At 41.2% G+C, this 27,921-nt stretch overlaps 1 protein-coding gene across 1 annotated transcript; it reads left to right on the forward strand.

The window, feature by feature from the left end:
• Positions 1 to 3,659: 3,659 nt before the first annotated feature.
• On the forward strand, positions 3,660 to 27,852 carry unc13a (unc-13 homolog A (C. elegans)). Its single transcript, XM_033325148.1, has 31 exons — positions 3,660 to 3,731; positions 4,414 to 4,460; positions 4,639 to 4,717; positions 5,513 to 5,518; positions 5,678 to 5,752; positions 5,852 to 6,071; positions 6,970 to 7,197; positions 7,396 to 7,537; positions 7,874 to 8,043; positions 8,197 to 8,312; positions 9,339 to 9,502; positions 9,640 to 9,793; positions 9,974 to 10,042; positions 10,411 to 10,500; positions 10,722 to 10,856; positions 11,873 to 12,006; positions 12,207 to 12,292; positions 12,876 to 13,002; positions 13,148 to 13,244; positions 14,005 to 14,148; positions 14,314 to 14,391; positions 14,616 to 14,693; positions 14,927 to 15,015; positions 15,109 to 15,255; positions 15,785 to 15,908; positions 20,458 to 20,514; positions 20,644 to 20,724; positions 21,653 to 21,800; positions 25,919 to 26,011; positions 26,523 to 26,682; positions 26,786 to 27,852. The coding sequence occupies exons 1-31, from the start codon at positions 3,711 to 3,713 to the stop codon at positions 27,072 to 27,074; spliced, it is 3,648 nt and encodes a 1,215-aa protein (XP_033181039.1). The 5' UTR covers positions 3,660 to 3,710; the 3' UTR covers positions 27,075 to 27,852.
• The last annotated feature ends 69 nt before the right edge of the window (positions 27,853 to 27,921 follow it).

A 27,921-nucleotide genomic window follows, 5' to 3' on the forward strand; every position in this document is an offset into this window, starting at 1 on the left:
TTACAGTGTAGGTGATGTGTGATAAAAGCAAGTGGCTATATTCCAAGGTTAGTCTTTTTAGTACAAAATGCATACACTGTGTTCCCTTCTTTTCCCTAAAAAAACTGTGAATTTGGATTTAACTCTGTTGAAGCTTTATAATAATTGCAGTTAAATCTGAATATATTATTTCACAGAATTAGGAGATAATAGATTAATCATGGATTACACTGGAACATAGTTACAAGCAAGCAAATTTCTCTGTTTATATAGGCACTGGACTAGTGTTTTAAGACAGACATGAAAAACTGATCTTGTCTTTTAACCGAGCAGTGCAGAGGCTCAGTTTGGTTAGAGCTTTGAAAGATTTACACTGAGCTCTACTGATGCTCCTTTCCCACCTCTTCCCTCCTCCCTTCCTCCCTCCCTACTCCTCTTACCAGACGCTATGATAGTTTAGACTCGGCCACCAACGGGCGCAGTGATATCGACTCAGGCTCAGGGTCAAGCCGGCGCACCAGTCGTCAGTATTCTCTAGACAGTAGGCATTCACTGTCCGATAGGTGGGTCTGTGCACCTCCTCTTCAGCTCCACCTCCTCCTCCTCTTCCTCCTGCTCCGGCCTGTGACTCCGTCTCGCTGTGACGTCAGTGGTGGACTTGTCCCGTCCTCCTAGCTCACTGTGCTTGCATGCATGTGCTCTTAACCTATCTCTGTATATGTATACATTCTCTATTTTTATTGAAAACTACTGGTATTGCACATATCTTTACTGTGTTCCTGGTGAAGAATCATAAATCATAAACCACATTCATCTTCTCCATTATCAAACATTTATGCAGTTTTCTGTTTATGTATGTGGGTCAGTGATTGATATGTGTGTATGTGTGATGTGTGTTTGGGTGTTTTGTAACAGTCAGAGATGGAGAGGTTAATTGTTGGTTGGAGTTTGTGGAAAAGTCTGTGTCAATCCGTGTGTGTGTGCGCGCGCGCGTGAGCGTGAGTGTGTGCGCGCGCATCTGTTGTTGTGGCAGCCTGTTATTACAGCCTCATCCTGTATGTGAGACTTTAAGAAGAGGCCTGTCTTTTTCTGGGTGTCCCATACTTGGCAATTATGCACATATAATTTCCACTTGTGAGACAGCAGGAGGGCTTCAGTCTAATAATGGGACCCTGCAAGAGAGGCCAAGACAGATTATGTTCATTTCCATCTTCATTTCATCATGCTTTTTTTTAATTCTTTGCTGAGAAAGAGGACAGACATGTATTTAGACTCGAGCATTATGCAAGCATTTGTCACTGTCTGTCAGTCTTTGTGTAGGATGAGAGAGATTGTGAGATAGGTGAAGAATAGAAAACGGTGTTGTGATTGAGTGTTAGTGTCCATTCATCCATAGTTGTGTATTCCCTGACTCACTGCCTAAAGCCATTATACAGTTTTCTCCTTTGCTGCTCTTACACCATGCATTATTGAACCAAAATGACTGTAATCAATAGCAATGAAACAATAGTGTATGTGCGTGTGTTTAAGACATTTTTATATGTGTCTAGATCTCTCCCTGACTCATAGTTTCTCAATGTCTAATAGCTTCATTCATCATTGTTAATACATATTATTCACTTATTTATCTGCAGAAAAAGAGATTTTGTTCTACCAAGCTAATAAATTACCCTCAACCTCCCCACGTTCAATCTCTTTCATTTGACTAGGGCTATTTAAATATTACAGTTCTTATGTTTTTTTCTAATGAAGTGCTTTTGTATGGTGTGTGTTTTTGTATTAATTTTAGTTTAGACTACTATCAAAGTCAATGCTTCCCATTACTAAAAAAATGCAGTTACATAAATGCATCACTAGCCAAACCCCCCCTGCTCTGAGTTTTCTGATTGGTTTGTTTAGTCATTTGTCCTTTCTTCCTTGGACCTAAGAAAAGTCAGCCAAAATCCTAATTGTGCAACTCTGGGAACTCCCCTAATTTACTTTTAAACATGTGTGGGTGTGTTTAAGTAACAGGTGTCTTCCCTTCCTTCAGTCCCACAGACAGTCGTTACGCCTCATCGGGCGAGTTGAGTCGAGGCAGCTCTCAGCTCAGTGAGGAGTTTGTCCCTGAGGACGGCGAGAGTTTGCGAGGTTCGGAGTTCTATGATGAGAACGACTCCTACCACTCCTGCCACTCGTCCGTCAGCTACGGCAAAGAGGATTCCCCAGTCTGGGATGGTGAAGACCACCAAGGTGTCTATAGTGACGAGGGAGGCTACCTCAAAGACGGAGGGGAGGAGGGGGCACTGTATGATGAAGAGGATGGAGACATGTATGGAGAGGATGGAGAGTACAACTATGAAGATGAGGAGGAGATGCCATATGAGGAAGATGAAGATATGTATCCACTTGATGGCACACTCAGTGAAGACCAGGAGCCGCCCTACACTCCCACACCCACGAGCACTGCCCCCACCTTGAAGCCCCACTCTGATGGTTTGTCCTCCACTAGACCACCGCTGGAAAAGCAGGCATCGCTGCACCAGCAGCAGCCAGCTCATGATCAGCTCCAGCCTCCGAGTATGGCTCCTGGTCTACCTCCAGCCTCGCAAGATGACATGTTGCCCCCTTTCAGTTCAGATTCCACTAAATCGCCCTTTGCACCCACACAGCCAGATCTGTCTACTTCTACTACTACTACTACGACATCTGCCCCTACAACCACATCCCAGACTCCAGCTCTGGACTCTAAGCCTCTAGAGCCTGAGCCTAAATCTGAGGTCTCGTTGGAAGAACCTAGACGTCAGGAACAGCCTCCAGCAGCAGAGAGCACTGCCCTAGCTCCCGAGGGGAAAACAGATGAGCCTCCTGTTCCAAGGTGAACACTTTTCATATACTGACAGCTTCATATGTGAAAAATCAAAGAATAAGCCACTGTTAACACTTATATAGCTCCTTTTTGTATAAAGGTCTGGCAGTTCCGTCAAATAACAATAAGCATATAGAGTATATTTTATAGACAGTATATACTTCTACAGGCAACATAGGAAACACAGGAAACAGGCTCCTGTGGAAGGAGCAAGGATACAGGACCTGTACACACAACCCAGTGGCATTATAATAAGACACCCAATAAACATTTACAGTATCATTTACAATGAATACAAATTTAATTAACTATGTACCTCGGTAATGTGGTTGCTAATAATAGTCTATGATTGTTAATGTGTCTCTGTAATTATTCTACATCCAGTACTTCAGCTAATATTTGACTAAAATGTCTTTAATCATTCTTCTAGCTTCCCAAAGAGGGAAATCATGGAACCTGGTCCTGCCCGAGCCAAGGCTAACTGGCTTCGACTTTTCAGCAGAGTACGACTACAGCTACAAGAGGTACAGCCCATGTGTGTTTGTCTGCTTCTCAGTGTATCTCTGTGCACATCATCAGTGTGTATCAGTTCATGCCGTGAACAGTTTGTTTTTATTGTTGTTTCTCTGCTGTAACATGAGCTCACTGATTTGTGGCATCAGTCCCAGCATGTCCTGTTGTTACAATTTCTTTTTCCAGCTTTTTCTTGACTGGCCCATCATTTTTACTAGTTTTTGGTTACTGCTGTGGATTATATTGTATTGTCTTGTGTTTATATGATAGTTTCTGTTTACCCCTTCTATTGTTTTGCCATTTCATTATTTTTTTTTTCAGTTGTTTGCCATCCTCATAGTGATTTGCATGTAGCCCATTGAGATTATCCATGGCTGGAGCAGACTCTCAGGTGGGTCAGTGATGTGTTAATCAGTCTAATTTTTAATTTATGAGCTCACAGTTATTAATAAAGAGCCAAGCAACACATAGGAAGCTGCTGTAAGCCTGCTAAGTGTCATTATCCACACTATGACCTATATACCAATCATGACTATTTCTGTTTATCAGCGTGACATATGTATCAGTGCTGTGTGTCATTCTTTGAACGGGCAAACAATGTCTTTTTATAATTGAACAGATAGAATTAGAAGTATGATTACACAAATAGCCATGTGGCTGCAGTCGACTTTTCTATGGTCCTCAAACACAGACAAGCTTCTGGTGATGTCAATATTCATCACACTCCCTCAGAAAGACACAACTCACAACTTTCCTCATTTGCCTTTTTTCTTGTCATGTTCCACTTAAACCACTGCTGTATTATTCATTTGTGAATTCTCGGAAACTGTCGAAACAATAATTGTGGCAACGGCCTACCATGACTAACATAACTCACCACGATATATATATATGGCTTTTGCTAAGGAACACCATGCAATATGTCTTCATTTTGTTGTTCTCCATCTAAAGAACAATATAAACATGCTAGGTACACAGCTATAATATGCTATGCTTCCCATTTTCTTCATTCACAGCTCTAATGGCACCATGCTTGCCTGTGTTTCTCATCTTACCACTCTGCTTCCCCACAGGCACGAGGGGAAAGCGTTGGCATTGCTTCTCTGCTTTTATCAGCAGGGTAAGTAACCATGGCACTGTTACTCTGGTCACTGGCAATCAATAACTTACCAAGCCGAAGGCAAACCATGGTATTAAGGTCTGAATATATTTGCTTTCTAATTGATTTGTTGTGTCCAAGTAGCTATTGAGATAAGGGCTGTTGAATCCATGTATGTACATGTACATTTTGTCTCCAGGATGGGTGGTGCTCTCTATAGCATTGACAGCATGCCAGACCTCAGAAAGAGGAAAGCTATGCCTCTGGTCAGAGATCTGGTGAGTTTCAACACTAATCTCTTTATATTTTCTGACTCACATCTCCTCAGGCCATCTATCACTCAGCTCAAACATCAGTGTTCTTACTTTTGGATGATTGCTTTCTGTTTTTTCATTTATTTTATTCTTGCTACCTTGTTGTTATATTCGTTTCTTTTTTTATATTTAGTCTATAGTGTAAACAAACAGGGTATAACCCATGCCAACTGGCTGGAGTCTTATATTTGCCGCACATACATAAGAGTGACTTAAAAGGTTTCATCTCACTCTTGGCAAGAAAACAAATAAATGTGTTTCACAATAGTGAACTGCTGCTTTAAATAAAAAAAAAATACATTGTTCAGTGGAAGCTCACAGAAGGCAGACTGGAAATAGGACAACAATTAGGATCTTTATATCAACTACCAGCCACAGCCAGCTTTTCTAATGCACCAGATCCACTGCACAGGAAATTAGTTCGGTCTTCATTAATAAATCCTACCATCACAAATCAACAGTCACTACACAGTGAAAGACAGTCACAGGTGGGTGCCCCTCTGTTTCTCTTCATCTCTTTTACACATACACTTCCGACTTGTTAGATTGTCTCAGGCAGGTCGTGGCTGAACGAGCAATGGTCGCATTCAGATATCAAATAATCAAGTCTGGTTGCAGCTGTGACTTCCTTGCCCTTCAAGTCCCCACACCAGGCTGTAGATTTACCTTAGTGTGATCCCCTTGTGTTTGTTTTGTTCTTGCCTTTTTCTAATATTGACTCTCTCATTTTTTTCTACCACCTTCACTTCACTCCAACAGGCTATGGTGAGTAATATAAACACCAATTGCTCTAGAAACACTTACAAGGGCATAGTAGTGTCAAGCAGCAAATTGGTTACTCCTACAAAATAGGCACTTTAAATTCTGCCACTATCACCTCTAGCTTGTTGTAAGTATTGAGCCCTTCTCTCCCCTGTCACTCAGTCTTTGGTCCAGAACTCCAGGAAGGCAGGCATAACCTCAGCCCTGACATCCAGCACTCTGCACAACGAGGAACTGGTCAGTGCTCATTTACAATACTTACTGAAGTTTTTTACATCATGCCAAAAAGCTTATCATTCTGGTGACCCTGCACTTCTCTCCTCTGTACCCTTGTAGAAGAGTCATGTGTATAAGAAGACCCTGCAGGCCCTCATATATCCCATCTCCTGCACTACCCCGCATAATTTTGAGGTATGGACAGCCACAACCCCGACTTACTGCTACGAGTGTGAGGGACTCCTGTGGGGTATTGCCCGCCAGGGTATGCGCTGTACTGAGTGTGGTGTCAAATGCCATGAGAAGTGCCAAGATCTGCTCAATGCTGACTGTCTGCAAAGTAAGAGAAATTTTCAGAAACATTACTCCATTTTAGCTTGCAAATGTGTAGAAATGTTTCCCAGATGGATTCCAAATGTTGATAGTCTGAATTAGAAATATGTCAATGGTGTTTGTCCTAAGCAACCTGCTGGGTGTGCTTATGTAGTACATACATGTCTGCTACAAATATGTAATATTGGTCTTAACGGGTAAGTTACAAAAACAAAACCTTTTCCTCCTAAAACCTGACTTTTGTAAATGTTTTCATTTATTTTTTGTTTATTTGCATATATGTATTTCATGTCAAAAATATTAGTTCAGCATTGTGGGAAATATATCTTATTTGCATCTTTACCAGAGTTGATTGCCCCAATATTTCTTCAAATGCATAATTATCTATGTTTAGACCAAATTAGCTTTGCATAGTCAGTACGATTCTTAAATATACAGCTGAAGTATAAATTCAGTTTTGTGTAATTATCATGTGATGTGGGTGGTAAAATATATCAGGAGCTAAACGACCATTTGCTGACTTGTTTTAATTTTGTGCTCTCATATCAGTACTTAGGTCATCTATTTCCTCTTATCTCTACCATGCACATCTTCCCTCTTCTTATCATACTTTCTCCCCACGTTTTCTTGAGAGAATATTAAAAACAATTTGTCTTTTGTTGTCATCCACCTCTCTTCTCAACCACTCCTCTACACAGCAGTTTATAGCTCTGCAAATTCTTCCTCTCATTCATGAAATACAGCCAAGTTTTTCACCACCTACACAGTCGCAGAATGCTATGCTGCAGGCAATCATTTTCTATTACTTTACCTTAATGTCTGAGAATTTAAAGCAATAGACATATTCTATCATTTTTGTATAATTTTATGTATTTGATCCTTTTCTTAATTATCTCACTGACCAGGAGCAGCAGAGAAGAGCTCCAAACATGGTGCAGAGGACCGAACCCAAAACATCATCATGGTTCTTAAAGACCGGATGAAGATCCGTGAGAGGAACAAACCAGAGATCTTTGAACTCATTCAGGAAGTGTTCTCCGTCCCCAAGTCCACTCACGTCACCCAAATGAAGCAGATCAAACAGAGCGTTCTTGATGGAACCTCTAAATGGTCAGCGAAAATCAGCATCACAGGTGAGAGTCAGGTTTGAACAGTACAATAACACTGTTACTGTCAAACATCAGTCACCATTAAAGTCCAGGGAGTCCAGAGAGTCTGGAGAAGACACATGTCTCAGTGTCTATAAAGATAGCCCAAGTTCAGAGTTGTCTGTTTGCCTCCAAACACAAACAGTAACTGACAAGTTTGGCCTTTTTTCTCCCACTTCTTAGTATTGTGTGCCCAAGGTCTACAAGCCAAAGATAAAACTGGTTCCAGTGATCCTTATGTCACCGTCCAGGTGGGAAAGACTAAAAAGAGGACCAAGACCATCTATGGCAACCTTAACCCTGTCTGGGAGGAGACATTCAATTTGTAAGTTGAAATCTCTTCAAATATGTGAAATTTGTTGTGATAAAGCCTTGAACCATTGCAGCAAAATATTTGGCATTATTGCTTGATAAATGTCATAAATGATTTATCAGTTATTGGTATTGTTGACTCATTTTTCTCATCAACCCAGTTATTTTAGTGTCACAGTCCAATATTTTTATGTTTTTCTGTTGATTCTGAAAATGGATCTAGGTCTGTTTAAGGCGTGTATTTGTGGTTACACACTCATGTTTGATGAGTCATGATAGGAATCCATCTGTCCTTCTTGGCCAACTGTCAGTGTAAACTGTGGCTGCTTCCCTGGTTCTGTCTGTGTAGTGAGTGTCACAACTCCTCAGACCGCATCAAGGTGCGTGTGTGGGATGAAGATGATGATATTAAGTCTCGTGTCAAGCAGAAGTTCAAGAGGGAGTCAGATGACTTTCTCGGTCAAACTATTATCGAGGTCCGCACTCTGAGCGGCGAGATGGACGTCTGGTACAATCTCGGTCAGTTCTAGCATATTGTGTCATTTGAATCAATATAACCTGTATACCTGAATCCTGATGACCTTATAGCATATTCTATCTTCATTCTAAGTTTTTATTTTTTTTCAGCAGTGAGTCTGGTAACTGTGTTTCTGTATGTTGTGCTCTCTACAGACAAGCGCACAGACAAATCAGCAGTGTCTGGAGCTATCCGCATGCACATTAATGTAGAGATCAAAGGAGAGGAGACGGTCGCCCCGTATCACGTTCAGTATACCTGTTTACATGAAGTAAGCTCAGTGTGTGATTGGTGTTTGAACAGACACAAAGTAATGAAACCCATCTATTCAAGGGTTGTATTGTGAGATATTACCTTTAATGTTATGCCTTGACTTAACGGAGTTATAGGAGTGTTGTAATTCTCTCCACTACACTTATCTACAGGGCTATTTTTCACAGATTATTAAAGAACCATTATAACATATAAAACTTTAAGCTACCAGTATTTTTCAGGCCTAAAAGCAGGTTGATGCATTAATACCCTTTCCAGGGTGGGTCAGTTCTAGTGCTTCATTGTTGGTACGACAGTATGTACAACATCATGCAGACCATTCCTTTGAGTCTCTGTAATATGTATTGTATGTGATTAATGCATTGTTACTTTTACTTTAGGTTAATAGTACTTTTCCACCCACATGTTTGTGCCAAGTGGTCCTAATGAGCCATGACAAACAGGTTAATTTATTTGACTGATGTTCACTTCAGTAATAGATCCACTCCAAATTCAACTTAAGTTAATCCTCCATGACGTTTGCTTGCTCTTGTAAGATAAAGACCATCTCCAAAGGCAAAGACATCACACACATTTCTAGTCGGTTCCGCTCTGCTCAAAGAACTCAGCTGGTAGATTGCAGACCAATCATGGCCTTATGTGGAGTCATTACCCGGCCCATTACTCAACAGAGCATATTAACTGAACCTTAATCAACAAAAGACCACTGTTATTGCTGCACATAAAGTAAATGCCCATAAACCACAAAGCCAACTCAGAATGTTTTACAAGCAGCATAACTCTTTATGGCTGAGCAGCCAACATAGCACCTTGTGTTGGTCTCATAATGTAATTCAATGGCTATTTATGTAGCACAGTCATTTGAAGATAAACGGAACAAAAGATTGGAATCTGCTCAGTCTTTGTACAATGAAATGTGTGCAAACTTTCATTATAACTGCATGAAGTGTTAATTACTCAGCACAGGGCCCCTCCATCTTCCTTTCATATCTAGTCCTAACTTGTTTGTATTTCCTCTCTGCAGAACCTCTTCCACTATGTGACAGATATCCAGAATAATGGTGTGGTGAAGATCCCTGATGCTAAAGGTGACGATGCATGGAAGGTTTACTTTGAGGAGACTCCCCAGGAGATTGTCGACGAGTTTGCTATGCGTTATGGAGTGGAGTCCATATACCAGGCCATGACGTATGTTGCAGTTCTGTCTCCAGAATAGCACTGTTATTAAAAACTGTCAAATTATGATGCATCACTGAATGTTTTCCTACATTTACTGTACCTCCCTGTTAAGTTTACTCCTTGCTCTGTATGCTCCTCCTCTCCAGCCACTTTGCTTGCCTGTCATCTAAGTACATGTGCCCAGGTGTGCCTGCAGTGATGAGTACCCTTCTGGCTAACATCAATGCCTATTACGCACACACCACTCAGGCAACCAACAATGTTTCTGCCTCTGACCGCTTTGCCGCTTCAAACTTTGGGGTGAGTCACTACAAAAACATTCAGAATCTTTAAAATCAATAATGCCATAAGTCCTGATTTTACTGAATACTTCTTTGCCGTGCTGAAAAATGGTAGTACTTTTAAATATTAGGGACAGCCTGTGCTATATGTCTCATAATACTAACATCTGCTATCACTTTTTTGTTGTAATACCCACAGAAAGAGCGATTTGTCAAGCTTCTCGATCAGCTGCACAACTCACTGAGGATTGATCTGTCCATGTACCGAGTAAGATTTCATTAATTTTAATATTAAACACTCAAATATTATGTTCTATGTTTTTTAACATCTATAATGCTTCTCTTTCTTCTGATTGAGCTCTCTTTGTGAGAAACAGTAAAACACTGTTAAGTAGAGTGGCAGCTCCTGAAACATGCACAGCCATATTCAGTAGACACAGCACTCCCACATAGTAACTAATATAAGAGCTTGATGGCAGTGGAAATTTTGTGACCGTACTGGATCTTGCCCATGTACACAAAAAACACACAGGATAGATGACATATAACTATGCTCACTGTTTTCTCTTTCTTTCTGTCTTTCTGTCTGTCTTTCTTTTTCTTTCTTTCTTTCTTTCCTTTTTTGTCTGACTGTAGAACAACTTTCCAGCCAGCAGTCCTGAGAGGCTGCAGGACCTCAAGTCCACAGTGGACCTCCTCACCAGTATCACCTTCTTCAGAATGAAGGTACCATCCCTTCTTCTTCTACCTTCCTTTGGAGACCTTTTGTTTTCTTCTGTATTCCATTCACCCCAACTTTGCAGTTGCGTTATTCCATTTGACAGACAAGCATGTAATTAACTACCTGCACTTTGTCCTCAAAGATGTGAACTCTGATGTGGAAAGGAGAATGCTTTATGGTTGTGTTCAAACCTTAACTTCCCGATTCTCTCTGTGTGCGTATTCAGGTCCAAGAGCTTCAGTCTCCACCCCGAGCCAGCCAGGTAGTGAAGGACTGTGTCAAAGCCTGCCTCAACTCCACCTATGAATACATCTTTAATAACTGCCATGAGCTGTACAGCCGCGAGTATCAGACAGACCCGGTAAGAAGCAGCAATGAATTGAATGTTTGTGCGAGTGAAGCTCTTTTTTCTTTCTTCACTGTTTTTCACTGAAAACATTACCTTATCAATCTTTTCAAAGTTGTCTAGCAGTCTTATTCATGGGTTATTGTAAGTTGAGATGTCCTTGACTGGTCCTTGACTAATCAGATTGCTTTGGTAAAAATATTGCTTGTCCAACAGGATTTTTGTACGTTAGTCTATTTTCTCTGTTCGATCTCTGCATGGTTCTCAGTGGTGTGTAAAATAATTGTGCACATGTATCTATTTGTGGCTGAGACCCTGTCATCCTACAGTCTGAGTGGGCCAGGCTCCTCCATCCATCGCTCCTGCAGCGGATTTCAGCAGGAATATCTAGAACTTGCTTTGAGTCCTCATTAAAGCAACATCCCCATTCAGACTCTTGTGAATTTTAAATAAGCATTTTTCCCTTTGAATAAAACATTTCATCCTGAGGGATGTTGCTATTTTTTGTTGAAATCTCTGCAAGATGGTTCTTCACTCTTCAAGCCCTGCAGTGCTTGGGCTTTTTTTCCCCCTTCCAGCACATTTACAACTATTTCAAAGAAGTCACCCAGACAGTTGACATTCAGAATCTGTTTAATGCTATTTGATTAATATGTATGAGTTTTTGGATTAACACCATCAAGATTCCAACACTCTGTTTCAGACAATTAAAAAAGACATACAATTAGTAAAATTCACATCAAGAATATTCATTTCTCACACATCTAAAGAACTACACTACATTTTGGAAGATGAGTCCATTGATTATCTTATAGAATATGTGAATAGAGGTTTTGGTGTGTGCCATATGACCTACAATTTATATTATAATGATGAAAAAAAAAAAAGGTTTAAACCAACATGGTTTGACAACAGATGATGTTCGACCAGAACACAATTATCTTCAGACTGTGCGTGTGTAATTGATGGTTGTTGCCATTTATTGTAGAAGTCCTACAAATAAGTCTGTATTTATTTTGTTGTGTTTCCAGGCTAAGCAGGGTGCCATTCCTCCTGAGGAGCAGGGGCCCAGCATTAAGAATCTGGACTTCTGGTCCAAACTTATCACACTTATTGTCTCCATTATCGAGGAGGACAAGAACTCCTACACGCCATGCCTAAACCAGTATGTTTCTGTGTGCAACTTTCATCTATGTGATCACATTCCCCTTTAATGTTATTTAATTTGCCCCATCGCTTCTCTACAGGTTCTCGTAGCACCTCTACAACTTCACTTTCAGACTCGTAGCTCTTTCCTGAGTTTAATATGCCTTCTTTTATTAAGCACATATACAGAAAGCTTTTCTTCTTTTCTCTTCTATCAAGATTTCCCCAGGAGCTCAACGTGGGTAAAATCAGTGCGGAGGTAATGTGGAACCTGTTTGCTCAGGATATGAAGTATGCAATGGAGGGTGAGTGAATACAGATTACAAACTGAGCTGACTTGTCAAAACACTGACACCATGTTAAATAAATGTTCCCTTTAACTGCGATTTTGTTGTTCATGCACTATTTGTGCTAATGATCAAACACAGACATAGAAGACAATGTAATTATTTAATTAGTATTATTGTAATTATTTAGAAGCTTTAGTGGGTTAATACTACTATACTATTTACAGTTGTTTAGTTTGTGCATCATTTGAGTTATTTCATCAGTTTGAATGAAATTTGTTACCTCCAACTACATAAGACAGCCAAATACTACTACTACTACTACTGTATAAAAATTTACAGTAACTATAACCACTGCATGAGATTTTTATTATTTTTTTGTCCTATTATATTTGGACCAATTTTGGTCAAACTGATAGCTGGTCAAATAGATTAGGGGAGATGTTTTAAGGCCTTCATCGTGCTTAGTTAATAATCTGTCTGTTTTTGTGTTACCCCATGTTCACAGTCAACTACATTACATGCAGCAGTCATATTTCACATTTAATTCAGTAGAAAATGGTTACCAAATGGATTCTCCTTTGCTTTATTTTTCTCAAAGAACATGAAAAAAATCGCTTGTGCAAGAGTGCAGATTACATGAACCTGCACTTCAAGGTGAAGTGGCTGTACAATGAGTACTGTAAGGACCTGCCCTTCTTCAAGAGCAGAGTGCCTGAATATCCTGCGTGAGTAGCAACTCGCCCCCCGTCTCTGTTTGCCCACAGATCTATACTTTTTGACACACACTAAAGACAGAGAATTGGAAGAAAGCTTAAAACATTTTTCCTTTGTGTAAGTTTGGGCTTTTGCTGTACTTCCTGCTCTCCATAGCTGGTTTGAGCCATTTGTCATCCAGTGGCTGGATGAAAATGAAGAAGTGTCTCGGGACTTTCTGCACGGTGCCTTGGAAAGAGACAAAAAAGATGGGGTAAAGTTTCCAGCTCTTCCTGTCCTTATCGTCTTTTCACTCCTCTGGAAACAGTCGATGTTGTTGTTCAGGCAGAATTTGCACTTTCTCTGTCAGACTCAAAACACACTCAGCCAAAGTTTCATGCTCCCTCCCACAATTCCCCTCTGCATCTCCAGGATTCTTCAATGGCAACAATAGAGGCATGGACACAGCAGCACCAGTGTGGAAGTAGAAAATGTGTTTGTGCTAAAAGGATGTTTCAAAGTGCTTCATTTGGAAGTTTTAAAAACGGTTGAGATCCACATGTACTTAAGAAGGAAAATAGGTCTGTGACAGCAGGATATTTTGAATTAATGGCCCTTTTGGGCTTTGACTGCAGGAAAGCTGTCCTCACCTCATTACCCAGACTTCCCTGAGAAGCACCTACACTGTAGGAACTTACTTCTAGCCAATTAGGAACCAGACACTAACCAGTAGCCAATTACAAGGAGACAGACAGGAGCTCCCACTCACCAGATGGCTGTCTAACTGGCTGTATGGCTGGTTGATTCTAGGGGCTCTGTATATGCAGTAAATGATATCAAAGGTCCAGTTTAATCAACTGTATAATGGTCTGTCTAAATGGTTGTAGGTGCCCACAGGCCTGCTAGCCTCCCTTGAATCCCAGCTTCCCACCTGCTACAGCTACTCATTCCTTTCCCCAACGTTTCTCTGGTATTATTCTCCCTTTTGTCTTTTTAAGTTTTTAATCTTCTTGCACATCTTTTCTGCCCTACAGTTCCAGGTCACATCAGAACATGCTCTGTTCTCCTGTTCAGTGGTGGATGTGTTTTCCCAGCTCAACCAGAGCTTTGAGATCATCAGGAAGTTGGAGTGTCCAGATCCACAGATTGTAGGACACTACATGAAACGATTTGCTAAGGTAGAGATGGGGAAATCACAAGTTGCAGTCAAATCATAACTTATTAAATAATACAACAAATGCATAATTTTAATTTTTTATCCACATAGTAGCATGTTCTTCAAATTCAGAAGCTAAACTGTCTCCTGATGATTCATGTTGCTCTTTTCTTGTTTTCCTCTCCAGACCATCAGCAATGTACTTCTGTCATATGCAGATATTATCTCCAAGTTGTTTGCCAACTATGTGACTATGGAGAAAGTGGTGAGTGGGCAAAGACATGATGAACCCATGGGGTTTTTAGCAGAGGAGTGGGCTGGTCACAGTCAGTTCCAAAAAACAAACTTTAGATATTTCAGTTTCAGTTGAACTTGGTTATTTTGTCAGCATTGTTTCTTTCATTGTTCAGCTGTGAAAGCTGATTTGTTTTGAATTTGGAAAGGTTTCAGCACACAGTTTCAGAAAGACATGTGTCGTATCATCCTCAGCCCTGCATCCTGATTAACAACATTCAACAGCTGAGAGTTCAGCTGGAGAAGATGTTTGAAGCCATGGGTGGAAAAGATGTGAGTTTTTCTTTGGTTTCGTCCGACTGCTGCTATTACTTAAACTGTGTGTGTGTGTGTGTGTGTGTGTGTGTGTGTGTGTGTGTGTGTGTGTGTGTGTGTGTGTGTGTGTGTGTGTGTGCGCGCGTGTGTGTGTGCGTGCGTGTGTGTGTTGTGTGTGTGTGTGTGTGTGTGTGTGTGTTTGTTCAGTCGCAATTGCCTCAACTAGCTGTGTTTCCCTGTACATTCTTCAGCTGTGTGTGGAGGCCAGTGATATCCTGAAGGACCTGCAGGTTAAACTCAACAATGTAATGGATGATCTCAGCAGGGTCTTTGCTGTCAGGTAGAAGCACAGTCCTGCAGAAAGATGGACATTTAGATTGACACACTGACTGTGCAGATGCCATTAAAATCTTCTTGCACTTTTCCTGTGCAGTTTCCAGCCTCATATAGAGGAGAATGTGAAGCAGATGGGAGACATCTTGGCTCAGGTAAAAGGAACTTCAAATGTGGGGAATGCCAGCAGCGTGGCCCAGGATGCTGACAATGTCCTGCAGCCCATCATGGAGTTCCTGGACAGCAAGTGAGGCCATCTGCCATTTTAATTTTGATTCTGAAAGGGTTTGTTTTTCAAGACATTTTATTATTTCACCCAGTCAGACAAATGCACAAATGCCTTGTTTTTGTCTCAGGTCAAAATGCAGCTCAAGAAAAACTTGTCTGACACAGAAGTTTAATGTTTTCATAGAATTTCCCTTCTTTCGAGAGGACTCTCTACTTGATCATAGTCAGCTATGGATTGTGTCAAGCTGATTTTATTACTCTATGTTCAAATTGTTCATAAAGACACAAGAAACACTAAGTAAGGAATATATGAGTTTATCTGCCTGTATGGGCAGGAAAAGTAGTGAAATTCTGCAAAATTTGGGGGAGTTTTTGGGCTTTTCTAACAAGTATTTTCTAGTCATGAGGGGATTTTCTAGCAGCCACCAATTTATGTTCTACCTTCTGTTCTCTTTATTATCATTTTTACTTCAAGAGTCCAGTGTTTGCCTCCTTCTGCTGCTTATGATTCTTCTCATCTTCCCTTCTTCTGTCCCCCCTCCTGCCAGCCTGTCTTTGTTTGCTAAAATCTGTGAGAAGACTGTGCTGAAACGGGTGCTGAAGGAGCTGTGGAAGCTGGTGATGAACACAATGGAGAAGACCATCGTCCTGCCGCCACTCACAGACCAAACGGTGAGAGCACATAAGACTTAGGAATCCACAAATACAGGCCATGCAAATATAAACAATAATACTGTGAAGTCACACATTATTTTGGCACATACACCAGGCTGTGCCTGCTTCTACATGCAACAATAGTGTGGATCAATGTGTATATGCAAATAACACACATATGCACATCGTTAGGATCTGTTTTCCAGAAAGCTTATTGATTATTCAAAGTAAGCATGAATGCTTCTTTGAAGAAATACAAATATTTGCTATAATCCGATAATGACTGCTGCAATAAGTTAGACAGCAAAACATGTGTTACAAACTAAATAAAACTAAGGCAGCATCGAAAGACATGAGAAAGAGGTGGGAATGAACAAAGGGAATACAAAGGTAGGCGTATTGTGTGTGTGTTTTATAAACAAAAAATCTAACTGCTTTTGCATTGCATCTACATGGCATCCTCTCCACGCCTCAGTCCCTACGCACATTATATTCAGCATCGCCCCCGAGTGCCTTCATTCATCCCAAGCAATCAAGATGACGCCCTTAAAAAAATGAAAAAAGGAGTGCACCATATCATTCTAACACCAGCTCATGGCTGCTCTCCAGTATGTCAGCCAATAACTATTTGGAGAGATTCTTGATTTGTGAATAACTCAGACAGTGGCAGAAAGATTTTTTGTTTGTTTTATTTATTTATTTATTCCCAAGTGATCTGGCCGACTGCCAACAAAAACATACATTTTGGAAAGCAGCCTCTTGTTTTCTTTTGTTTTGGATATATGTGTTCTTATATGTGTTTGGTTATTTCAAAAAGAGCCTCATATCACTGTTATTAAGGTGATAATTAATATGCTTGTGTGTGTTATCATGCACAGCACAGAACCACTGCTGGTTCAGCCTCATTAGCCACATGTCTGCATTTAGCTCCTGTCCAGTTGAGCTGAGACAGGGAAGAAAACAAGGAAAGCCAATGAGGTTGGAATCAGTTCTTTATTATCTTCTCTTGAATAACTAGTTTTTCATTTGAAGTAGCTGTTTAAAAGCTTAAACACTTATTTGCCATATTCTAAGAAATTTTGCAGACCCAAAGTTACCGTTTTACTGGCCCTGTGCAGTTTGTTACCTGCCCTCAGCTCAGGCTTTAGACAAGTGTCAAATGGTCCATGTCCCTTTAGCCCGAGGCCCAAACTTGTGTTTTTTTGATTGATGTGGGGCTCTTTGCAGCTTGACTGACCCTTCTTTCTGGTTGTTGTTGTTGTGATTACTATTACATCCTGCTCCCACCGCTCTCCCTCCACAGATGATTGTAAGTACAGCACTCCTGCGTATGTGTCTGTCTGTCCGTCCACGGTGGTTGGTTCTCTGCTATATGTGGCTGCGATCTTCCCTTGTTTTTAACCCCACATCACACCCTCTCCCTACACAAGGCCTCTCCTCTCCTCTCCTCTCCTCTCCTCTCCTCTCCTCTCCTCTCCTCTCCTCTCCTCTCCTCTCCTCTCCTCTCCTCTCCTCTCCTCTCCTCTCCTCTCCTCTCCTCTCCTCTCCTCTCCTCTCCTCTCCTCCTCTCACTGTCTTTCTTTTGAGAAGACAGAAGCATGGTGCATTCCTGACTGGTTCTGATAGGTTAATCAATCTCCACCAATCAATGCCCCCCACTTCTACTGTCTCTTCTTCCTGAACACTTTCCTCAACTAGGAAGTCGTACTCCTTTCTTGCGCCTGGTGTTGCCTTGTTTCTTCTCATGCATTGTGTCCTTTTACTGGGACTCTGGTGGGGTGACTCTGATCTCTCGGTGGCGTGGTATCTGGTGTCCTGCCCCACCTCCAGCACCCCCTTTTTCCTCCTTCTCGGCTACCCCCCCCCCCCCCCCCCCCCCCCCTGCTCTCCAATGTCCCCACCTTTCCCTCCTGTTTGAACTGTGTCCTGACCCCTCTACTCCCCACTGTGGGTTTGTTGCTTGCATCTGATCTATTTTAACACTGCAGTCTTCTCTCGGTATACTGTACAACACTGTATGTCTCTGCAGACCTGTCATGTCGGTCTGTCCTGGTTTAGTTTCATGTTCTGTTGTTTATATGATTATTGTATTGATGGCATTTTGTCACTGATCCGGATGCACAGAATAGAGTTTATTACAAGAGGTTTTTGATTTGTGTTGATGCTCGTCAAAGCACAAGGTATATGGAATGTACAATGGATAAATGCTCTAAATATTTAGAGTTTTCATATAGCACTACTGACCATTACTTTTTTTAGAGTTTTACCTTTTGATTTTTTTAAAGGAATAGTTTGACAATTTAGGAAACACTTTTAGCTGGATGATAAAATCAATGCCACTCTCATGCCTAAGCATTCCATCAGTTATCAGCATTTTTAATATTAGCAATGGATTACATGATATTACATGGGAAAAGAGACGCTAGTAGTGAGAAACCTACACAGAATAATCAACTGACTCTGCAGATCCCCTCAGCTCTACTAGGTTCTTTAAAAATGACAGTACACTACCTGCCCAAAACACCACGGAGCAAACAGGAAAGTTAGTTAGCTATTTCCTAGTGACCAGTGGCAAGGCACTGTCACATGGCTCTAGCACATCTGTCGAGTCACAGCTTGTCATTTTGACATTCTTTTTGTGTATAGATTAAATAAAGTGAGCTTTAGAGATTCTCCTTTGAACGTAGCTAACCTATGCAAACCATTTTAGCTTTCTCCCTGCTCTGGCACAGACTTCAGACTTTCATTGATCTTTTCATCTGACACTTGACTAGAAAGCAAATAAGTGTATTTCCCAAAATGTCAAACTAGTTTCTTAACTTACATTGAAGCTGTATGTTTTATTTCACTGATAAGAAAGACTGTGGGTTTCATTGTATGTTCGGATATCATCACATGTTAAGATATATTCATTAACTATGGTACATTTGTTGTAGCCTCCCTTAAAATGGTTCAGTAATGATGTTAAAATGTTTTGAATGCAAATGTCTCTTACATATTTGAAAACAAAAATTAGTGACATCAGTTCATTCTTGTCTAACTTATTCTGGCCTTATATCATGCCAGAGATTGTTAATGCATATGTTGCTATTTCTTTGGAGAGCAAAATGATTATTTGAGTAAAAGAAGGTGCCACCTCTGGATTTGATGCATGCCTTGCAAAGCAACACATGCACTTTTGATTGCACATCTAGCCAATGAAAGCAAAGTCAGACTGCAGGGACTGGCCATTGCTTGAAGAATTAACCACATGCTCTCTTTCCAGGGGAGGCTGAAGAGTGCTTCTCACAGTGATGTAAGGACTAAACCCCTTTAGATCAATGTGTCTTGTCTCTCTCCTCTATGTCTTCTCTCCGTGTCTCCATCTCTCTCTTAGCTCCCTGGTCAAACAAAGCAGGGAAAATATTGATTTTTCACTTTTGTTTTTATACAACAATCCTCTACAGTGCTGTTTGTATACTGTGAGAAATCCACTATCAAGTGCTGTGGCAAGTAGCTGCCTACACTCCAGTCTCACCACAGGTTATACGTGCAGATGTTTGAGGCCTAAACCTACCTCAAACCACAGGTTGAGGAGTTCAACAGTCAATTAATTGGACTTCAAAAACAACATGTTTTGTTTCATGATTGGATATCTACATCATTGCAAAACAACACAGAGGGAAAAGGACATGGTTAAGCTACAGACAGAAACACAAATCAGAGCAGGAGAAGCAAAGTCTCCAACCAGTGATCATGGGCCCTTTCCTTTGGGGTTTTTGGTGCATTTGAGTTTGTTTGAAAAGGCAGAAATCTTGGCATAAAATTGCTGTTCTCATCAGAGCCTCCAAGCATTGTGAAAGCTAACATAGTATGGCATCCAGGCTGGATTACTAGTCTTTGAAATACAGCATAGCTTTCAACATGCTTACTTATTTTTCTATATAATGAATCACCTATGCACAGAAACTCATTCGCATGTTTTGATTAATTTGCTGCCATTAATGTGATGATTATAAGAAGCCGTTCTGTTAAACTATATTTTCTGTGTAAGGTTTCACCAGAGATAGGATTTGAAGGTGTACTCAGCAGCACTTTTTGATACATTCTCTTACATGAGTTTTGCATTAAGCTGGACTACCAACAACACTTGCACACATCATATAGTGCAACTGCACAGCTGCTGTATGTGTGTGTATGTGTGCATGAGTATGTATGAGTATGTTTGCACTCACTACAATTTGAGCCACTTTCCCTTCTTTTCATACTGAAATGTCTGTGTGTGTGCGTATGTGTGCATGTGTGTGTGTGTGTGTGTGTGTGTGTGTGTGGGTAGATTTGTGCAACAGAGTGTAATGTTTTGGAATGAATAAAACAGGTACATGTGATAACAGCACTTGATGGAAAAAAATACCTTGACATCTGTAAAGAGACTTAGAGTAATGAATGTGTGTGTCAGAAATGTCGCTGTCCTCTGTGTGACACTAAGTCATTTACTGCTGACCTGTTTTGTCATGATGATAACAAAACTCTCCTCTCTCTGCCTGTACTCTTTTTTTCTGCCTTTCTCTCTGTCGGTATCTTCCAGGGCACTCAGCTCATCTTTAATGCTGCCAAGGAGCTGGGACAGCTGTCCAAGCTTAAGGTACAATATGTTTTTACACCATTTTGGCTCTGGGCTCAAGACTCTAATCACTTAGAGAAGGGGAAACAGAGCATATTACTGGACATAATTTGTTATTTTGGTCTGTGTTTCTCTCGTTGATGTCTTCAGGAGCACATGGTTCGTGAGGAGGCCAAAGCACTCACACCTAAACAGTGTGCTGTGATAGAGCTGGCTCTGGACACCATCAAGGTAGAAACCCACTTTAATATGAGTGCAACCTTTCAGTCTTAGATTCCCTCTATAGATTGCTGCATGAATACAACACAAAATAGAATCTGAGGCTACAGAAAAGAAACACTAAAAAATTATTTTATTGACATGGGTATGTGCATGTAACTGATGTGCAGTTACATGCACATAAATTCAGCGAGAAAAGGGAGACACCCAAGTTAGACCATATTTTCTACCTAACAAACTTAAAACCCAGAGCCAGAACCAATAATAAACTCACTTACCATAAATCACTTACCTTCTGAAACAGATTAAGAAAAATCTCTTTTTTTAAAAGATATTTAAATCCTAAAGTATCTATTTTACATGTTAGCATGGGGACCTAAAGAGCAGTGGTACAAAAATGAGTTAGGGGGTCTAGAGCTGGACAGGGGCCCTTGTACCAAGGCAAAGATTATATATATTTTGACCAATATGTCAGGACATTGATGTGCGTTTGCTTCAGAGACAGACACCATGAGTCAGCAAAGTCAGTTTGCGATCTGTATTAATGTATTAATGAGCTGCAGCAATTATTTTCCACTTTAATTCTTTGCCAATTGTTTTTTTTTTATTAAATGATTCATCATTCAGTCTATAAAGCAGCAGAAATCATGCAGAAATGGCAATCAGAAGGTTTTAGAGCTAAAGTTGACATTGTCCAACAGTCCAAGACTCCAGAATAATCAATAAATGTAAAGAGCTGTTAAAGCAACTAATTATTTCATTTATAACTAAGAACCATTGTATGTTTGGTGTTTGTGATTGGAAAAATAAGAATTAGTGAACAGTGTCAGTATCACCCAGTCAGACATGGCTGTTTTCTTTAAAAGTACTTTTCCTTCTTCAGTGATTTTTGCAGCTGTTTTTCTTTTCTTTTTTCTCTGGCTTCCTCTGTGCATGTTAGCAATACTTCCATGCTGGTGGTGTGGGTCTGAAGAAGACATTCCTGGAGAAGAGTCCTGACCTTCAGTCTCTCCACTACGCCTTGTCCCTGTACACACAGGCCACAGACAAGCTGATCAAGACCTTTGTCCAGTCACAGAACGCACAAGGTAACCTAGGGCTCTTCACTCTTCCTGGCACTACTACCTTTCTCTGTCTTTGGCAGAGTTTAGATTCTCTTTACTTTCTAGTATCCTTGCTTGTTTAGTGTGAATGTTAATTTCAAGTATCATTTAATTTTCAATTTGTCTGCTGTGCAATCTCAGAGGAGCCTGTGCCTCCCCCTTCCTTTGTTGACGTTAGGGTTTCCCAAATGCTGAGGTCCATATTTTAAAAATATCTCACATGCTTTGTAGAGCACAAAGTCAAGTTTTTAGCAGAAAATATTTTTTCTGCTCTGAAATGCTGAGTCTTCTGGTAGCTGGCCTCCAGAAACAGTCTTCACACGATCTGACAGCTATTTGAAATGAAAAAATAAATACCCACTCCCTCTTTTCTCTCGCTCTTTGATTCTGTTGCTCAGTCTCCATCTCACTCTCAAATGGCTACATAACAGCCATCATCTTTGTGGAAGCACTGATGCTGACAGGCTGTCGCTGAGCACCACTGGTAGAAACACTCTTTCTGTTAGATGGTTGTTCAAAATTTAATTGCCTTCCTTTTTTTGGGGGGGGGTATACCTAAGCACATTTTACAGCAATGGACCTGTGTGAGTTTTGTATGCTGCAGGATTGTATTGCAGAACACAAAAAAGAACCAGTTCCAGAAAAAAAAACTCTCCCATCTTTACAAATAAGACTAATGTTGGTTTTTGATTTAGATTTTTTTATGTATATTTCTGTCTCTTCTCTTAATTCAACATCTGCAAACCTCATATTTCTACATGTCTCTCCTTTTCTGTCTACCCCCTCCTTCTGCCCCGTTTGTGGGCCAGTGTTCGGCGGGAAGGGGGTGAGGTTCACCACTAGTGAGGATGTTTACCCAGACAAGGGTATGTGGCACTCAGGCTCAGGGCCTGAGACATCCAGGACTAACAGAAAGCCTCCAGACCAAAGCCCAACTCTCTCCACCCTCCACCCCACCATGTGCATCCTGAAACTCCCCTGCCTGCTTAAACTCATCCCAAAATACAAATGCAATGCACAGATTGAACATTTCTCCTATATCCAGGTATACTGTACTTGCCCACCACAACAATAAGAATGCACACTATGCATTCATGCATGTAAAGTGCACACTGATGTCTGTATGTACAAAGCTGCACTGAATACATACGCCCACAGACAGTATGTATGAGCAGACCCTGGAGCATGATGTGTGGACATCAGAGAAAAAGAACAGAAATGCATTAAAGTGTAGAGGAATCCTGACCCAGCATGATGTCATCGAGAGAGGCCCGAGGGCCGAGTGTGCACGTGGGTGAGAGGATGAGCGAGTGGCTGAGCAGGGCCAATGTGACTCAGTGAGATTGTCCTCAAGGTTGTTGAAGCAGAAGTACATTGTACACAGTACATTGTCTCCAGTGAGGGAAGCAGAGAGGAAGTCCACATTACTGCCCCTACCACTGTGCTCAAAATGAAAGGCACTGATGAAGAGGAGTAGATTATGAAGACAGTAATAGCTGCTGGCTCAGTTTGTCTGGGAGGCTTGCCTGCCTCATCACACACAAACAGACAGACACATTCAAACACACAGCAGTCCTCCCTATAGCATGATGAGAAAAGGGTGCTCGACTCATCTCCCGTCGTCAGAACGAGCCAATTAGAAACAGTCCCTCAGGTCAGGTGGTCTGATTGCTGTCACTTTAGATTAGTATCAAACGATCTGACTCTTTCTCACACACAGGATGATGCAGCAGCTAATTCAGCTAATTTTAATTCATGGACTCCATTTGACAATGCACAGGCTTGAGCACATGGTCAGTCCTCATAAGCCATACTAATGTGACTGTTATAAGCAGCTGAATACCTCATTGTGAAATGTAACCACTACAGAAATCTTAATGTTGAAATCTGACTTTTGTGTTCACAAACACAAGAAATTGACTTTCTGAGATTTCTAGTTGATTCTATGTAAAGTGCCTTAAGATCATTTTAGTATGATTTGGTGCAATACAAATAAATTGAATTCAATTCAATTGAATATTAGTATCATGATAGGCAGAAATTCACTGAGGCTTGATTACTTAGCCAGAATGGACGTGTTATGATGGCTGGTGGTGGTGAGGTAGAGGCGCAGGACCCAAATGCAGGACACAAGTCTCTTATTATTCCCTGGACCCACCAGGCTCAGGCACAAATCTAAAAATTTGAATGTCAAAGTCAAATGTTTTGAATTTCAACATGATGGTTTTCAGCAGTAAATTTCATTATTAAGGTTCAGATACAGGCTTTCTGCCCTATAGTGAAGGTATGTATAGATAGCTTCTTGCAGCTGCTAGCATCTTACCTTCCTGCCAAATAGATTTCACTGGAGAGTTTTTTCTCAGCATATTAGATGATTAGAGCAGGATGAATGAACAAAGCTTCCTATGATCTCAGCAGCTGCTGAAAGACGACTGATCAGTGCGACTGCTGTCTCACACACTGCACTTTATCTGCTGCATTATTCGTAACAAAACTAATCAAGGGTCATTTGTCGATATGCAGAACTTGTGTGATGCTTTGGCACGCTCACAGTGCAAGTTTAAGATTTAATGTCTATTCTGGTGAAGATTTTCAAAATGATGCAAAATATGTACCTCTGATTACTGTGTTTGTTGAAAAAGAAAAGCCTGGATTCTCTTGGCAATATCTCCCTGCCTCCCAGCCAGCAAAGTTTCTTTCTCATCTTTTATGGATGTCCTCCACAGAATAGACAAGGCCAGATGGATGGCTGCTGCTCTCTTTGGTCCTGTTGGCAGCAAGACCAACAATCTCATAATTCTCCCTGGAGAGATGCAGAGAGCTGCATGCCAGGAACACTCTGCTGTCAAACACCCACAGACACCTTGTTTAGTGGGTGGATGGTTGAAAACCCAGTCAGGCTGCTGGTTGTCGCCACAAAAGATACCGTTCACTGAGTGAAGACACTAATTAAAACATTGAAAATTAATGTCCATCTGTCACCGTATCCTTCTGGAGTTGTATGAGGATTTAAACCACCTGTTCACATGCAACACAGAACCACACACAGACACTGAAGAAAGAATCGTCCACTGTTTCCCTCCCAGACTTGAATTGAGCCATCTAGAAAGGTCATGGTCTTCTCCTCCCTAGTTGAGCAATTCTGGGTGGAGATTGTTGGGGTTTGAATTCCATGATGAACCTCAGGCATTTCTACCTACACGATATTATCTAGAATATCGCGAATAGAGTGTAAGTACTTCAAACTCATTTTTCTTCACAGAGATGTATTTAGGGAGCTGGGTATCAGTGTGCCATCCTTCACCAACAGATCTGAGAGGCTGACTTCTTCTCTCCCCACTAAGCTCCCTCCCTTTTCTCATACTTCCTCTTACCATGCTTGGATAAAGTCTTTACCAAGGAATGGGTGTGTCCACCTGTCTAGATCTGTCTGAGCATGTCCTGACCTGATCTATGTTGGGGGAACCACACTTTCACAGCCTCTCTCCTGTCCTCTCTGCCTATTACTAACCACATCTGAACAGGCACAGCATGTCTATGAGTGGGCACAAATTACTGTCCTCACTGGATCCAAATTCTTCTCAATTTCTGAAGACATACCGAGGTTATTCTGTTCTGAGGTTACTGAAGGAAATACTGACTTTCAGGTCAGTACACAACTACCCACTGGACTGTAGCTGTAGAGTTGTTTGGACTTCTTTGGTCACCTAACCAGCTTGCCAGTAAATGCGCCATGCTGCATAACGGAATGACAGGGAATGAGAATGAGAGTCTACCTATTTTAAAACACTTATGCCCACTCATAGCAGCTTTGTCTGATTGTCCATGCCCAGACCACAGCATCTCCACAAACAGATCACTGGGCCATATTTTAAATCTTCATGCTTCAGTGATTAATTTAGAGTCTTAATATCCACAAGGTTATAGAGAAATGTGTTTCAATGTTAAATTTGTGAAATTGGAATAGAATTGCTCTGTAACCTTGTTGTTACACCAGGGCTCAGTGGTTTGTGTTGGTGTTTGGTCTCTGGTAGGAGCATAAAAGGGTTTTCAGATTGAAGTCAGATTAAAATCCTTCCTCATTGTCTAACTGTTCCCCTCAGGTTCTGGAGTGGACGATGCTGTAGGAGAAGTGTCCATTCATGTGGAGATCTTCACTCACCCTAATACAGGAGAGCACAAGGTCACAGTGAAAGGTAAAGGAAAAGGTTTTTGTGCTTTTTGTCTTCCTCTCTGGAAACAAAACACTGGATTAATAAATATGACCACGTTGTGACAAAATAATCCCAACTCATGGTCCATTTACTATTTATTTTTCAGAGCGTTTGACTATATTATATGTCCTTCATCGGCTCATAGATAGACTGTGATTCCAGAGATGGTCCTAAAAGTCCTATGTATGAAATGATAGCTACTAAACTTGAATATCAATGGTTCCATTACAGCTGAGGACACACCATCAACCTATGAAGGACATGTGATATATAAGTCCATGGCAAAAGCTACTTACAGGACACCAGCATAGAAACCATTTTTTCAGCTGCTAAACAAAAATATGACTTTGTTTTAAAAAGAAATCCCAGTTCTCCCAGTCCAGAAATGATTTTGCTCAGTCATGCTCTCTCACCACATTTTCTCCTCGTGAATCTCTCTCACCCACACCTTCCCTCTCTGGTTGATGCCACTTCCTCTCTCCCCCTGTGTCAGTGGTGGCCGCCAATGACCTAAGATGGCAGACGCAGGGAATATTCCGGCCATTTGTGGAAGTCTATATGATCGGCCCTCATCTCAGTGACAAGAAGAGGAAGTACGCCACCAAGTCAAAGAACAACAGCTGGGCTCCCAAATACAATGAAACCTTCACTTTGTGAGTAGTGATATAGATAATAATTATGCTAATGTTTGATTTTTTTGTAGAAATCTTGATGTATGGTCACATTGTTGTTAACTTGTCTCCTGTTTTGCTGCAGCACCCTGAGTAATGAGGTGGGTCCTGAGTGCTACGAGCTGCAGGTGTGTGTGAAAGACTACTGCTTCGCCCGAGAGGACCGCACTGTGGGCATGGCTGTCCTGCAGCTGAAGGACGTGGCCTCCAAAGGCAGCGTCGCCTGCTGGCTCCCGCTGGGTAAGCGCATCCACATGGACGAGACAGGCCTCACCGTCCTGCGCATCCTCTCCCAGCGCAACAACGATGACGTAGCCAAGGAATTTGTCAAGCTCAAATCGGACCAGCGCTCTGCAGAGGAGGGCCGTAGCTAAGAGGCAACACCCAGTTTGAAATCGCCACCTCCTGCCCTGGAGCTCTCCTGAGCCACTGCTAGCCACTGCCCTAATGATCCAGTGTTGTAAAAGCACAGAACACACATCCAGTGTTTTAAGTACAGTATTTCAATGGAAAAGACACAAAAGGCAAGTCACTTTAATATTTTCAGAAAAGCACTAGTGTCTTTATTGTTACAGATCAACCTTCGTTTTGATGAACAATACATAGAGTTTAATCACAGAGTATATCTACTTTCATCTATTAATAGAGGTGAGTCATGCTATTCCATAACCAAACACCTCATTTGACTGGTCAGGGTGAGAAATATCTTGTAGCCTTTAATATTTTAGCTTTCCTTCTTATGTTTCTTTGTCTTTCTTACCCCAATGCCCACTTTCCAATTCTTCCCATCCCTTGCCGGGCCTGCATCCTCAGTGAAGGGGCTGCAAGTGCCAACAGATAATCCCTGCCCCAATCAGGACCAACTGTACCTCTGTCCCATAACAACAGTGGCTGCACAGCCTCAAACATTCCAGACATTGGGTTGGGGAACGCATACTGGGATCAAAGCACTATTTAGTTATGATAATTTTAATATTTATTTAATGCTTTCTTCAAAATGATATTTATATTTGAATAATTATCATATATAGAGACAGCATAATACATGAAAGACATATGTAAAATCATGCAGGATTATTCAGTGGACATGTGGTACTTGAAAGGTTGTCTGTCTGTCTGTCTTTATGTCCGTCTACCTGGTAACAGAGCACACTGCCTGACACCCTTAATGCCTTTTGTCTCGTGACTGTCATGTCTGTCTCCTATAGTGACTGTACTGAG

The sequence above is a fragment of the Mastacembelus armatus genome, chromosome 4 (assembly GCF_900324485.2).
Source record: "Mastacembelus armatus chromosome 4, fMasArm1.2, whole genome shotgun sequence".
NCBI classification, from domain to species: Eukaryota; Metazoa; Chordata; class Actinopteri; order Synbranchiformes; family Mastacembelidae; genus Mastacembelus; species Mastacembelus armatus.

What these genes read in the sequence shown, in the direction of transcription:
- unc13a (XM_033325148.1), top strand. Translation starts at nt 3,711, where the DNA reads ATGGCTGGAGCAGACTCTCAG. An exon ending in CAATGCTGACTGTCTGCAAA is followed by an intron (nt 6,072 to 6,969) that starts GTAAGAGAAATT and finishes CTCACTGACCAG; the next exon opens with GAGCAGCAGAGAAGAGCTCC. An exon ending in TCCATATACCAGGCCATGAC is followed by an intron (nt 9,503 to 9,639) that starts GTATGTTGCAGT and finishes CCTCCTCTCCAG; the next exon opens with CCACTTTGCTTGCCTGTCAT.